This window comes from Poromitra crassiceps (assembly GCF_964638095.1).
Source record: "Poromitra crassiceps genome assembly, chromosome: 5".
Lineage (NCBI taxonomy): Eukaryota > Metazoa > Chordata > Actinopteri > Beryciformes > Melamphaidae > Poromitra > Poromitra crassiceps.
The window spans coordinates 34658448-34671411 of NC_139642.1; the positions used below are offsets into that span (position 1 = coordinate 34658448).

The following is a 12964-nucleotide window of genomic DNA, read 5'->3' on the forward strand; positions in this document are numbered from 1 at the left end:
GAGATGACAGATCTCTGCTTCATAAAGAAGTCTGTTTGTCACTTTGATGTATAAATGCATGAGTTGCTGTGAGCCGACCCACTTGAGACAACGTGTGACAGCACATCAATATGCAGGCCTATTAATTCCTCTGATTCGTCAAGAGAGCGGTACTGTAGCGAGGGAGGTGGTGGGGGGGGGTGTAGTGGATAGAGGGAAGGGCGGATAGCAGGATTTTTGGAGGCTCTGGTGAAAACAACAGGATGAATGGGGTGGGGGGTGGTTGTGTTATATAGCGAGTGGGCAGACAGCTTTTGATCGGTTAGTTCAAAGTATAGACCAGATGGTGTTTTTGGAACAATCCTCCAACTTCTTTCTGTTTCCTGGAGATAGTGCCAACATCAATTGCTTCCCCCTCCTCCCTCTTTCTTAAAGCTCAATTTCCAATCTCTCCGGGTCATTGTAGACAGCTGTTCTCCTAGAAGCAGCCTCAAACTGCCTCTGAAAGATGGCGACGCTGTCTGTGGGCCGTCAGCATGTGGCTTGTAGCCTGAGCAATATGGGCATGCTTCCGTCTGGTTGGCTGAGCGGATTACTCCAGGTAGGCGCAGAGGGACAGACAACCTCAGGTGCAACATCTTGATTATGAGATATTCAACCATGGAGTGCACAGAATGTGCTCTGTCAATTCAATGCAGGCAGATGTTTTGCTGATCATACTGCAGGTTGTTGTATGTATGGAGGGCTTCCTTGTCCATGGAACACCTGTGAGTGTCTAAATGTGTTCAAGAGCATCAAAGTTTCATGCAAAACAAGCACAGGATAGTGGTCAAAGCTTAGTTTTTAGAGCAAGGATTCCCACCTCTGGGGGAGGAAAAATGTCATGGTTTTTCGTTTTTCATGTGGGATTTTCCATGAAATAAAAACATGAAAGAAAATCCTTTGTAATGTAGCAGTGGTGTAGTAGTGAAGACTAAATATTAAAGACTGGAGAAAGATGTTGAGAAAGATTTGAGGCTAAAACTGTTTTCAGTTGCGGCAATTAACATCGGAGAGCAAAGATGCAGGCCCACAGTGGCATATGGTTAAGTATATCTCTCTCTGAAGCTGCAGTGTGAGCCACCGTGTCTCTCTCTCTCTCTCTCTCTCTCTCTCTCTCTCTGTCTCTCTCTCTCTCTCTCTCTCTCTGTCTCTCCCCCTCTCTTTTTTTGGTGGCGGTGGTGGATGCAGAAGGAACCGTTTGGGAACCGCTGGTTCAGAGCAGCATCTTGTGTGTGATCTGTTAGAGCACCTATCTTCACACAGCCAAACATAGAACATCACATGAGACTATATTCTTTATCACAGCATCTGCGCGCTACACCAAATGTTATGTCCTTGATTTATCCCCCCGCCCTTCCCTCTCACTTCCCACTTCCCCTCTCAGATGAATTTGCTATTATCTGCTTGATGAAGCAAGAAGAGCATGAAGCTGTGAGCCAGCTACCAAAAACAAATCCTCCCCAATCGCACATCTGCATGTTCTTTATTAATTAGTCTCAACAAATGGCATTCATCTCTCCCCCCACATGGCTCAGCTTGTTTGCAAAGCAAACACATGAGGACCCTCCGCTCCTCGCGTCCCCTGTGCTCTAGTTCTTCCCCATGCGTGTGTGAAAGGATGTTACTGATGTGGGCCAACGCTGCAGACTTGCAGCTGGACTGGGACTCTGTGAAGTTGTGTGATGAGCGGGGGGAAACAGCGGGGGGGGGACACGCAACTATGGCATGAGAATCATATTTCTCTCCAGCGGTTTCATGTCGGGGTGTTTGCTCTGCTTGAAAGTCCAAAGGGCAGAATGTAATTTAAGTCCAAAGTCATGCTGCCCGGAGGACACAACATCAGGAGGTAGGCACCCACCTGCTATCAAATAATTACAGTCACCTAATGGACTGGTTTGGACAACTGAAGTCAGCAGTCTATCCAGGGTTGTGAATCACCTATGTTGGCGTTAAATCCCTCTCATTTTGGCAACATCACCAGAACATGCTGTATTTAGATGCTAATTTGTATAGCCCTAGGTCAGATAACTCGGCACCAACTTCTGACGGTGTGAAAATGCTGAGGTGGATGTAAATCACCAGCATTAAAGTGATGATAAAGGGAAATACTGTTGTGAAATGCATTGGATTTTGGACTGGTTTAAGCTGTACAGCAATGTGGCGGGTAATATTTAGATTACTCTCATTTGGACCGCCCTGAGGATGAGGCTGAGCTGCTAAGCTCATAGGTGAGTGGAATAAGGAATGTTACAAAGGGCATTAAGTCTGGGAACATTTTAATTACTTTTGTTGCCACTGAAATTATCTCACTAAACCACGGTCAATTTGATAACTCTAAGTAGAAAAAGACTCATCAGAAAGTAATGTGAATTAATCATGCTGATACTGGTGCACAAAAGATGTGCAATAGACAATACACACATAGGTGTGCACATTTAGATGCCCAATGAACATCATCTCATTTTGACAACAACTAGCAGCTGACGAAAAATGTCAGATTAAATTAATAATCTTTTTTATCAAGTTTCTTTTCTTCTGTTTCTCTCCCATTTGTACTTTGCCAATTCAGCCTGCTGTTCGTTGCTCCACCCCCTCTGCCTGGGGAGAGTTCTAGAGTAGCACATGCTTCCTCCGATACATGTGCAGTGGCCAGCCGCTGGACTCAGGCCCAGGACTCATACTCCTACCCCACTGGCTTCACGGCCAATTGTGTCTGTAGGAACGTCTGACCAAACCCGCAGTACCGCTGCTGGGAATTTAACCCGCGGCTCCGCGGTGGTATAGGCCAGCTTTTGCCTCTACACTACCCAGACCCTAAATTCATAATCTCAACTCTCTCGACTCTCTCAACTGGGTCCCTCTAGGACTAATAGCAGCCAGAGCCCCAAAGAATGCCATTGATCCCTCCATCTTTGTAACTAGACCAAGGCACATTGTGCCACCACTTTATAAAAACACCTGAGACCGTGTTGTCCTGTGAAAGCAAGCAGTACTTAGTGGCTGTTTCTGAGTCGCTCTGTGGTGTGTCCAGTGGGGAGGTCTGATCTGGCTGACACTCTACAGTACTGTATCTATGCGTGCCCCTCTTCTGTATAACAGCTGCTTCTCATCAATATTTACCAGTGCGTTGTTCTACCACACTGCCCCCTGTGGAGGAGTAACCACACAGGCCAGGCCCTCTGTGGTGGCTGCTCCAGCCAGAGAGGGAGGTCGTTGTTCTACCACACTGCCCCCTGTGGAGGAGTAACCACACAGGCCAGGCCCTCTGTGGTGGCTGCTCCTGCCAGAGAGGGAGGTCGTTGTTCTACCACACTGACCCCTGTGGAGGAGTAACCACACTTTGTGGTGGCTGCTCCTGCCAGAGAGGGAGGGTGTTGTTCTACCACACTGCCCCCTGTGGAGGAGTAGGCACACAGGCCAGACCTCTGTGGTGGCTGCTCCTGCCAGAGAGGGAGGGCAGCCTATCTCTGCTGCTGTCCACCTTGCCAGCGCGCCATCATTTATTTATTCAACACCTGTTTTGCTTGTAACAATAGGGGTCGAGAGCAGCGTGGCTCGGCACTACTCTGCATTCTTCTTCTTATTTATTTTATTCATTATTCTTCTCCTGCTTTACAATTCACAGCATATTCACATCCAAGTGCCTTCCCTGACTTCCAACCACTCAAAACTCCATACTCACAGCGCTATTATCACAATGAATGTGATTTTATTACACCATGATCGTCTGCAAATAGATTTGTGCATGAGTAATCACAGGCAACTCAATACTGCACACTTTAATTTAGATGAGTGTATTGTCAATGTACAAGCACAGCAATCAAAATTAGCCACACGCACACACACACACACACACACACACACACACACACACACACACACACACACACACACACACAAACACACACAGCCCCCAACAATATGTGTGTGTTCAGCGAGCTCAGAGCACAGGGTCAGCACCACTGACCCTGCCACACACAGTTTGCCATTCAGCACTGCACTGAGCTCAAGGGGCAGAGATGGTGAGTGTGTCTCTGCATTAAAGCTTATATTCTGGCATTCTGAAGAGAAAGAGAAAGCTGCTGTATAATGAGTGTTTCATGTCCTATTGCTGAGGCAAGAACCTTGTAATTAAATGTTCAGTTTTGGAAGTTATCAAATTGATACCTGGTGCAAATTAATCAAAGTTAAATTACGTTTCATTCCTGGAGCAGCTTAATTATGAGGTGGCTCTCAGCACAACACTGAAGGCTGTGCTGAGCGGACGCACTTTACCTGTCAAGGCTGAGGACGGTGGTTGCAGAGCAACTGGCAGGAGGGAGGGGGGGGGGGCTAAAAGTTGGCACATGGAGAGTGGGGCACAATTTGAAATCTCAACAATTAATTTCTACCGTCACTCATTCTGTGAACAATGTTTTCGGGGAGCTTTAATTGTGTGAAGAGCACATTTTGGAATGCTAATTAGAGTTATCCACTGCACTCATTTTTCTGGGTTAAATCGTACATTCCGACGCGAGGAGGATGATGCTATGATACGGCCGCATCCATTACAGAGGCATCATTATACGCGGTGGCAAAAACCATTTTACATGTGGGCAGACTTCCCACTCTGACGGCTCCACAGAAAAATGATGGGGACAAACTGCAAGGGTTGCAAACACCAGCATCTGTTAATCATTTTTTTTACACCCGTGCCTGAGCTGGCCCCGGTCGTGCCGCGCGCCCGCTCCTGCCTCGTGTGGTGTACATAATGAAAAGAATGGAGCCGTCAGTCATAATGGCTCTCTAAATAGCATTTTCTGCTTTATTAGTCATACTTAATGGCGTTGAAGGGGGGGTTGTGAGTGTTCAGAGCCCCTCTTTCACCGTGAGCCATTCTTGATCGAAAAAAGATTCCCTGACAATTGAGGCTCAATGTGTTTTACACGCTGGGCTTACTTTGCCTATTTCGGAGGGGCATGCTCTCATCAAAAAGATTGATGGTGCAGGCGAGGAAATAAAATAGGGGGCGATAGTGTGCACAGGGCCACAGCAGTGTGCACATGGTGGGCACAGGGCCACAGCAGAGAGGTACTTGGACCAAAAAGAAAATCACATTTTAGATGGAGGGCTCCTTTGATATTTTATCATAGGGAACCCAAAAAGAAGTGATGCATCAGCCATCCATCCATCCACCCACATGGTACATGAAAGCAAAAATGGAAACCAATTATAAATATCCATCAGAGCTTAAAATGAATCCTAGATGTTTACAGAGCGTTAGTCACGTATGCCTGTCTTGACAGTTTCAGGCCTCCGCATGTGGAAAGTACCTCAAATATTGAGTGATAGTTGTAATAAGTGGAATATTCATCTGCACTGATCACTGAGGAGCAGTGGCAAACCGTAACAGGTAAACAAAATCATTCACCGCAGACAGCGATGGGGGAGACAGACATAGGGAGAAGGCTATAAAGAGAGGAGAGGCAGAGATGAAGAAGTGGTACTCACGTTGGATGTCGATGGTGACGCTGGTCTCCTTGCCATTGGGGACCGCCTTGTTGGAGGCCTTACAGATGATCTGCTGGCCTGTCTCCATGTTGGAAGGTGATAGGTAGAGAGTGCTCACCGTGCTTTCTCTCCTGCCATCCCGAAGCAAGGTCTGCAAAGATGAGAAGATGGAATGAGTAAAGCCCAAAGTAACAGTTGTGACTATACTCTAGTATCTAATATCAGATCAGGGAAAACATGGAAGGAGAAAATATTTGACACATTATAGCCTATATAGTGCTTGCCTACATGGTTTTTGAATGGGGTTACAGCAGTGTTTTGTTATTAACCAATCACAACGGAAGATTCACTTCCACTGTTTCCCCTGCACTTATAGTCGCATTTACATTTTATCGACCCGCCAACTGTTCCACCTCCCCCAAGTGTACAAACTTGTTTGCGATATTTGCCCCCTCACAGCATTTCCACTCAGGTTTTTAACACGCACATTGAAAATGTGCATACAAATAGATGGATGGAAACCCAGAGACAAGCGGTGGAATGAAGATTTCACCAGATCACTTTCGTGGTCAACGTGTCGCATTGTGAAAACAGCAGCAAATTCGCACTCCGTGTTCCTTGGGGAGCCAGAGACAAAGCCCTGGAACACGCTTGACTGTAGTTCTGCTCCAAGGCTGATTGATATGGTGGGGTTTTGAGTAGAAATATGTTTTTCAGCCTCTTCTGTGTGTCTGGAGAGCTGTGCTCCAGTGCATGGCTTGTCATACCCCACAAAGGAAATCAATCTTCTTTTCAGTGTTCATCCTCTGAGCCCTACATTGTGGGAGCCATCTGGAAGCGCTCGGTGGAGCAGTAGCTCAGCGCGCTCAGGGGAGGGCTTCTCAGAGTCTATGCTAACCAGCGCGGGACAGCGCAAAGTCACCGACTAGAACAAATTGGCTGGGCAACGGGGCACAGTGTGGTCAAGCACACAGACAAGATGCATTTGCCTGACACCTCTTTAGAGGAGGCTCACTGCTGCACCGCGTCTTTCACGGTAATGTGGAGGAAGAAAGCGAGGCCCCGCAACAACAGTACAAGGCATCTCATCAAACATCTTCTCATCATGGAGACAGAAGGAGTGTAGGTGTAGATTCAGTTGACCAGCGGCAGCTCACAGGCGCTTTGCTTTACTGCACTGCTACCTTTGGATTCGCCTCACAAACAGATGCGCTCTTCATGGATAATATTTGCTTTGCTTGGATTTTCACTGTAAGTAAAAATATTAACACAAACTTTTTTCCCCCTCGTATTTTTCTCCCATTTTACGTGACATGACATTACGTCATTTAGCAGACGCTTTTATCCAAAGCGGCTTACATAGTACATTTGGCCAACAGTAGTGAAATCAACTGTGCAACACAGTCTGACTCTGCATCAGTCAAGACTTTTAAAAAGGAATAAGTGTATAGCATTTGTCAATACTTGAAGGAATAAGTATTTTATTTTTATGTTTTAAAGAATGATGGTTAGTTCAAGAAGGGTCCAGGTGTAGCCTGCAGAAGGTGTGTCTTTAGTCTCTGCCGAAAGATGGACAGTGATTCCGCCGTCCTGTCAGAAGGGGCAGCAAGGGCAGGACGTAGCACGTTGGAGGATCACGCTATTCTCCCCAGTTCCCCTCCCCCGAACAGACGCCCTGACCGACCAGACGAGGCACTAGTGCAGCAACCAGGATACATACCCTAAATCCTCACAAAGTTCAAGAAAGCTAAGCAGCATATTTTAGCCACCACAATCACTAATAATACATTATTCGTGGTGTGAAACGGCAGCTTATTGACAATGTACAGACTAATAACCGTAATTATCTCCTCATTTCTCTACTTTAATACAAGGGTTCTTTTATTTAAATATAAAACTGTAATGTAAGCATGTGCCATCCTCCTCACCTACGCATATACCACACATTCTGCATAATATAATTACAATGTCTTGAACTTGTCATTAGGGAGTGCCAAGACATTTAAACGGAAATCTTTGCCTTTCTTATCTCACTGCTATTCTGCTCAATAATATATATCTGTATATTGGAATGGTGATAAGACACATTTAATTATATAATACAATTATAAAACATGCTACAGTATAAGGACATGGTAAATATCCTCCATGTTTCTGTCAAGTCCATTTGTATGTGAAGAACCATATGATGAGATTCATGGTTGTGCATGAGTCTTGGCGCTCACCTCTAAAGCAGAACACATTAGCTGTCAGGCATGGGATGTGTCAATGTAATATCCTTTCTGACACAATGAGGATTGTTTCCCTGGTTGCTCTGGACCTGTCTGAAGTCATTCATCTTAGCTGGCTGCTGCATTGGATTCAACACCATGCCACATTCCAAATTGATAAATGTTCATATCACTGCGAGGAGCCTGGAGCACTACGGGGAGAAGACTTTTGCCTATATGCAAAGAGAGGAGTGGCAGGAGTAACAAGATTGAGACGGGTGGGCCGCTTTTCCAGGGATGAGCTGAGGGGAGGTTCCCTGCTGACAATCCATGAGTGGACCTTCAGACTACACAGTGAAGGCTACAGAGAGCAAAGAATAAGAAGGCGCAATTTGTCAGTCGATCTTAAATGATCCTGCATGGATTAACCTAAACTGCATACTTAGTTGGCAGCATGTAATTATTAACATAGATGTTTGGGTTGCGGTTATTTTTTCTATTTCAATTGTGATAAAACAGTGGTGGCTTTACCAACGTGCAGCTTTTAAGGGCCCATTGTCTGAAAAACCTCTTGTGGTATTCATGCAAATGTAAGCAACAATCTTGAATTAGTTTCACATTTAAATTTTGTGGAGATATTCACATGTATTCTTGAAGATGGAAAAGTTGGATTTTTGTATTTTGATTGTCTTAACTTATGATAACTCAAAATTGACAACAGTTTAGTCCAATTTGACAAATATTCGAAATGCAAACAAACGACATGTTTACTGTGAATGTCTGTCTGATATACTGTCAGTCTCATTTTAGAGTGAAAAAAAATTATTCAGTCCCCAACAAATAGGTCTGTAAGCAAAGTCAGTGGTGAAGCAACTTCTGCTGGAGACGTAATATTTGGTATAATTGGAGTCTGCATTGAGAAAGCTTGTATTTTCTTATACCACATAAGGCTTTGCTAAGGCCACTCAAAAAACAAGCAGCCTAGCCTAATTGCTTCAACATTGTCTTTTTTTCTGTTGCAAAAGTGAAAATAGGCCTTCACTGAAGTCAGTGAAGTTGGATTTCCTTTGATTAACTTTTCCAATTAAGATGATTTCTAAAGTTCTCCAAAGCATTAAAGGAACATGATACAAAGCTGGTTGAAAATGGGCAGAGTGTTCCTTTAACTTAACTTGACAAAATATTTGTGATGTCTATTGAAACAGATGCAATTAATCATTTTAGTGTTGAAAATAAAGGGCCCTTTGACAAAATATGTTACTGCGAAGTGTGAACACGACACCTGTTTCCCACAGGGGGGAGAAAAGCAAAAACAAGACAAATATGTACTACACATTTAATTGGTTGGAAGTTCAGAAGCATTTTGCCTTACACAAAAATCGTTGCCAAGATGAAGGTTGGGAGAGAAATCATGAAATTGAGAGGCAGATAAAGCCTGAACATTTGTGGGTAAGTGTGGGTGTAAAATAGATGGAGGATGGAGCGTATCTGTGGGTGGGAAGTGTAGGTGTGTTGGCCTATTTGAATGTTTCCCCGATGATGTTGCTCTGCTGAAAATAATATCCATTAACATCAGAACGGCCTTCATTTTAACTTTATGGGCACAGCATTGCGCTTATACCCAGCCTTAAAATGCATATACTCTTTAATGTAAATCTGATTTCTAAGAGGCATAAAAAGCATCTACAGTACTGTACATGCAGTAACAACAGGCAGCTAATACAAATGTTTACACTTTTTCATTCTGTAAGCTAATATGTTGCAAAATTAGGAGAATGCCTTTCAGAGATGTGAAAATATCATGCATCATGAAAATATCAATTCCAAACCGGAGGCTGCACAGTGCTGCACATGGCACTGAGCAGCTCTACTGGAGCAGCTGTGGGTTGAGCATTTGAGGGAAAAGACAGCATTACTCATTCATTTCCCCTGCCCACATTTTTGCATTCTCACTTGCCTTGAGATGGGATTTGAACCATCCACCTTGTTAAAAAAAAATTGGGGTTACCACCACTGCCATGATATACCATACTTCAGGGGTGGGCAACTATTTTTCATGGGGGGCCACATGAGAAACCCAGATTGTTGCCGGGGCCGAACAAATATTGTCATGCTGTAACCCATGGATGGGCAACTTTGATGATAGAGAGGGCCACAAAAAATGTCCTCGCTACCAGCTTTTGCTGAGGGCCGAATGGCGCCAGCACGAAAAATCTGGGGCATTTGAAGCCAGGTTTAGAGGAATAACTCATTTTAAATTAACAGTTGTGATGTCATTATTCAGTCTTAACCACCAATATTTGATCCTTTTCTCACTCACTCCTATGTCACCACCTGCTCTCAGGGCTTGAAATTAACTTTTTTGACCACCTGCCAATATGGCTGCTAGATTTTAAAGTTACCAGCCAATTAGAATTTCCACTAGCCGAAATGTTTTTCTTGAAATAAACCAGAATATGAGTGGGTTAATTTAAACATAAGTATCAGTAAGTGGCCCGGGATTCTCAAAGCCTGTGTTGAGGGTCACACAAACAAAAATGCACTCTTGAAGCTAAATAAATCCAAAACCAATGAGTTAATTATTTAAATTTCTACTTCAATGTAGCCTTTTAGTTATAAAGATTATTGAAAGATATTCCATATTCCAGACTGAAATGCTATAACAGAAGTGGAGTATTGGCCAGAATGACATGAACATTTGGACACTTATTCAGTGGGTATCTTGCATGTTGCGTTCAGGTGCACTGATTTTTTGCAATTCCATAGCGGGCCACACAGATGGCGCCCGAGGGCCGCATGCGGCCCGCAAGCCGTATTTTGCCCATGTGTGCCATACTTCAACTAAGAGTTTAAATCAAGTATTTTTTTCTGAATCTAACTATACAGATCCAAATAGCTTATACTAGGTCAGGTAGAAATGAGATGGAGGCCCTGGGTGAGAATTAGATGTGGGTCAGAGCTATCATCAAAATATGACACCATCAGGAAGCCCATTGGTCCGACTCCCCCACCACATCTGCTCACATTAGACCTCTTGGTTGGTGCGGTGTGAGAGGACCATCAGAGCAGATGATTATGCTTACAAAATGTCCCTCCGCCCCTCTCCAGACCCAAAAAGAGTCATCTTCTTTTAATCGAACCCATTGCTTTTTAATGGGAGGCAATCGAGATAAGAGGGGAGAGGGACGTCGTCGGGCTCAGCGCAGGCATGTGCCATCCATCAGCCGGCACCAGCGCAGAATCTCCTTATAGCTGCCTTCACTCCAGAGAGGAAGTGAAGGCAGGAAGCGCACTCTCCGCCCACCATTAGCACGCGGCACCTCCGGCAATCACTTTATTCAAATTGGCTTGGTGCCGTATCGCAGCCCAATCAATGGCATTTATTTGCTCTTTGAAAAAAGCCGATAATGGGATGAGACAGCGTAGGGAGTGAGGGGAAGCGGGGGAGTTGTTAGTACTCTAAAGTGCCTGGTGTCTTTATGTCCCTTGTTTAAATGGAAATAGAACATGGCGGTGCTGATTGCATGATTAGCTTGCAGGGTTAAAGTCACTCAAGAGTCTTTGGTATCATTGTGGCAAAAAAAAAAAAAAAAAAAAAAAGTTCAGACAGATTCCCAAATTCCGTAACAGGTTGGAAAGACTCGGAGAGATAAATGGAATGGAAGGAGGAGAGCAAAAACACGGGAGAGACAGTCTGCAAAATGCAAAGTCAGCCTCTATGATCTCAGCATCTGCTTGTCTGAGTTGATTTGTCTACTGGGCAAAAAGGACAACCATCTTTCGTAATCCCAAATACAAGCTGGGTTTTCAAGGGATTTTGTTTCCATAAAACGCAGTCTGGATGTCGGGGCAAACGTCTAAGCGTGACTCAGACAATAACTCAGACACGTTGCTTGGCACTCTCGCAGCAGTGGTTCTTCCCAGCAAAACAAGAAATTCAAGAAGATAAATTAATTAACAGTTTTTTCCCCTTTCATTCTCCGTCTTCGGTTGTCTGTGGAAGCCAATAAATGCACAGCTGCCTGCAATACCACCTGTCATTGCAGTGAAATTCCTCTGAAAACATTGTATGACACACACCTCTAAGCTTACCTTGGAGTACATGGCCCCATTGAGGACCTCTCCGTTGCGGATCCAGATGATGGAGGCTGCTGGTTTGGCGTTGTCGGCATGGCAGGTCAGATTGAGCGGGTCACCGGCCCTTAGGCTCACCACCGGCCCCCCATTGATCACTGGGTCCTCAGGGGGAACTGAGACAGATAGAGAGAGAAAGAGAGAGAGAGAGGGGGGGGGTGGGAGAGAGAGAGAGGATGCATTAACTACAAATATTTGTGTTAAAATAATATCCATGTCTACATATTGACACCCAATGTACACCAGATGTGTTACGGCTGCGTTGCGGATCCGGTAAAAGTGCCGGATCAGACTCTCGCCCATGTTAATAGATGGGCAATACATGCGGTACGGAAAAAATACGCACCTGTTCTATTTTCGTCAGATTCCGCATGCGACAGATTATTAATGACAGATTATATGAGTGTGGGTCTGTTTGCCGTACCGCATCTGTTCCAGAGCTGGTGGACATTAGCCTTAATGTCATCAGCGATGCCACTCAAAGCAAGTTTGCTGCTGAGTTTCGCCTGTCTGATTTTGGGGGCAGATCATGGTCAACTCAGACATACCTGAGGCCTTGCAACTGAGGGCCTGGTAGGGCTAAGCTCTAATTAGCCAATCCCTGGAGACGATGTGCCATGGCACATCGTCTCCAGAGTCTCCACCCAAGAAATTGAGCACAGCACAAATGTAATATAATTTGGTTTTGGTGGGTGCAGAATAATGTTATAATGGAATAAAAAATGCTCTACTGTCTTCTGTAATTTCTTTGTTATTATATGAATCTGTCTTACTTGTCTGGGATATTGCATCTGCAGTGCACTGACATTGAAAAGATATGATGAACTTGATAAGACAAAGCTAATTACAAATGGCACCTGCAAGGGTTTTAACTGCACGGGTAATTCCCATGAAATGAGAGTACTTAGAATGACGAATAGGGAAATGCTTAAGATGATTGTTTACATTTTCTTATCTTTTTGGGGTTTCTAATGCCTCTCCATTACAGAAAACTATGGATCAACAAACACGGGGGATTCACATTGTAAAATTGAAGTCTCAGTGATTCACAGTCACTCATTCTGTGAAGAAAATTATATATCAGAATCAGACTCAGAGAGATGTATCTA

General features: G+C 44.4%; 1 protein-coding gene across 1 annotated transcript in view; it reads right to left on the reverse strand.

Annotated features, from left to right (window-relative positions):
- Nucleotides 1–12964, reverse strand: part of kirrel3b (kirre like nephrin family adhesion molecule 3b) — a gene marked incomplete at both ends in the record, with an annotated part of 93260 nt that overhangs the window by 45821 nt on the left and 34475 nt on the right. Inside the window, 2 exons of the mRNA XM_083637576.1 lie at nucleotides 5512–5662; nucleotides 11814–11971. Coding sequence (XP_083493702.1) covers nucleotides 5512–5662; nucleotides 11814–11971 — 309 coding nt within the window. The remainder of the gene's footprint in view (nucleotides 1–5511; nucleotides 5663–11813; nucleotides 11972–12964) is intronic.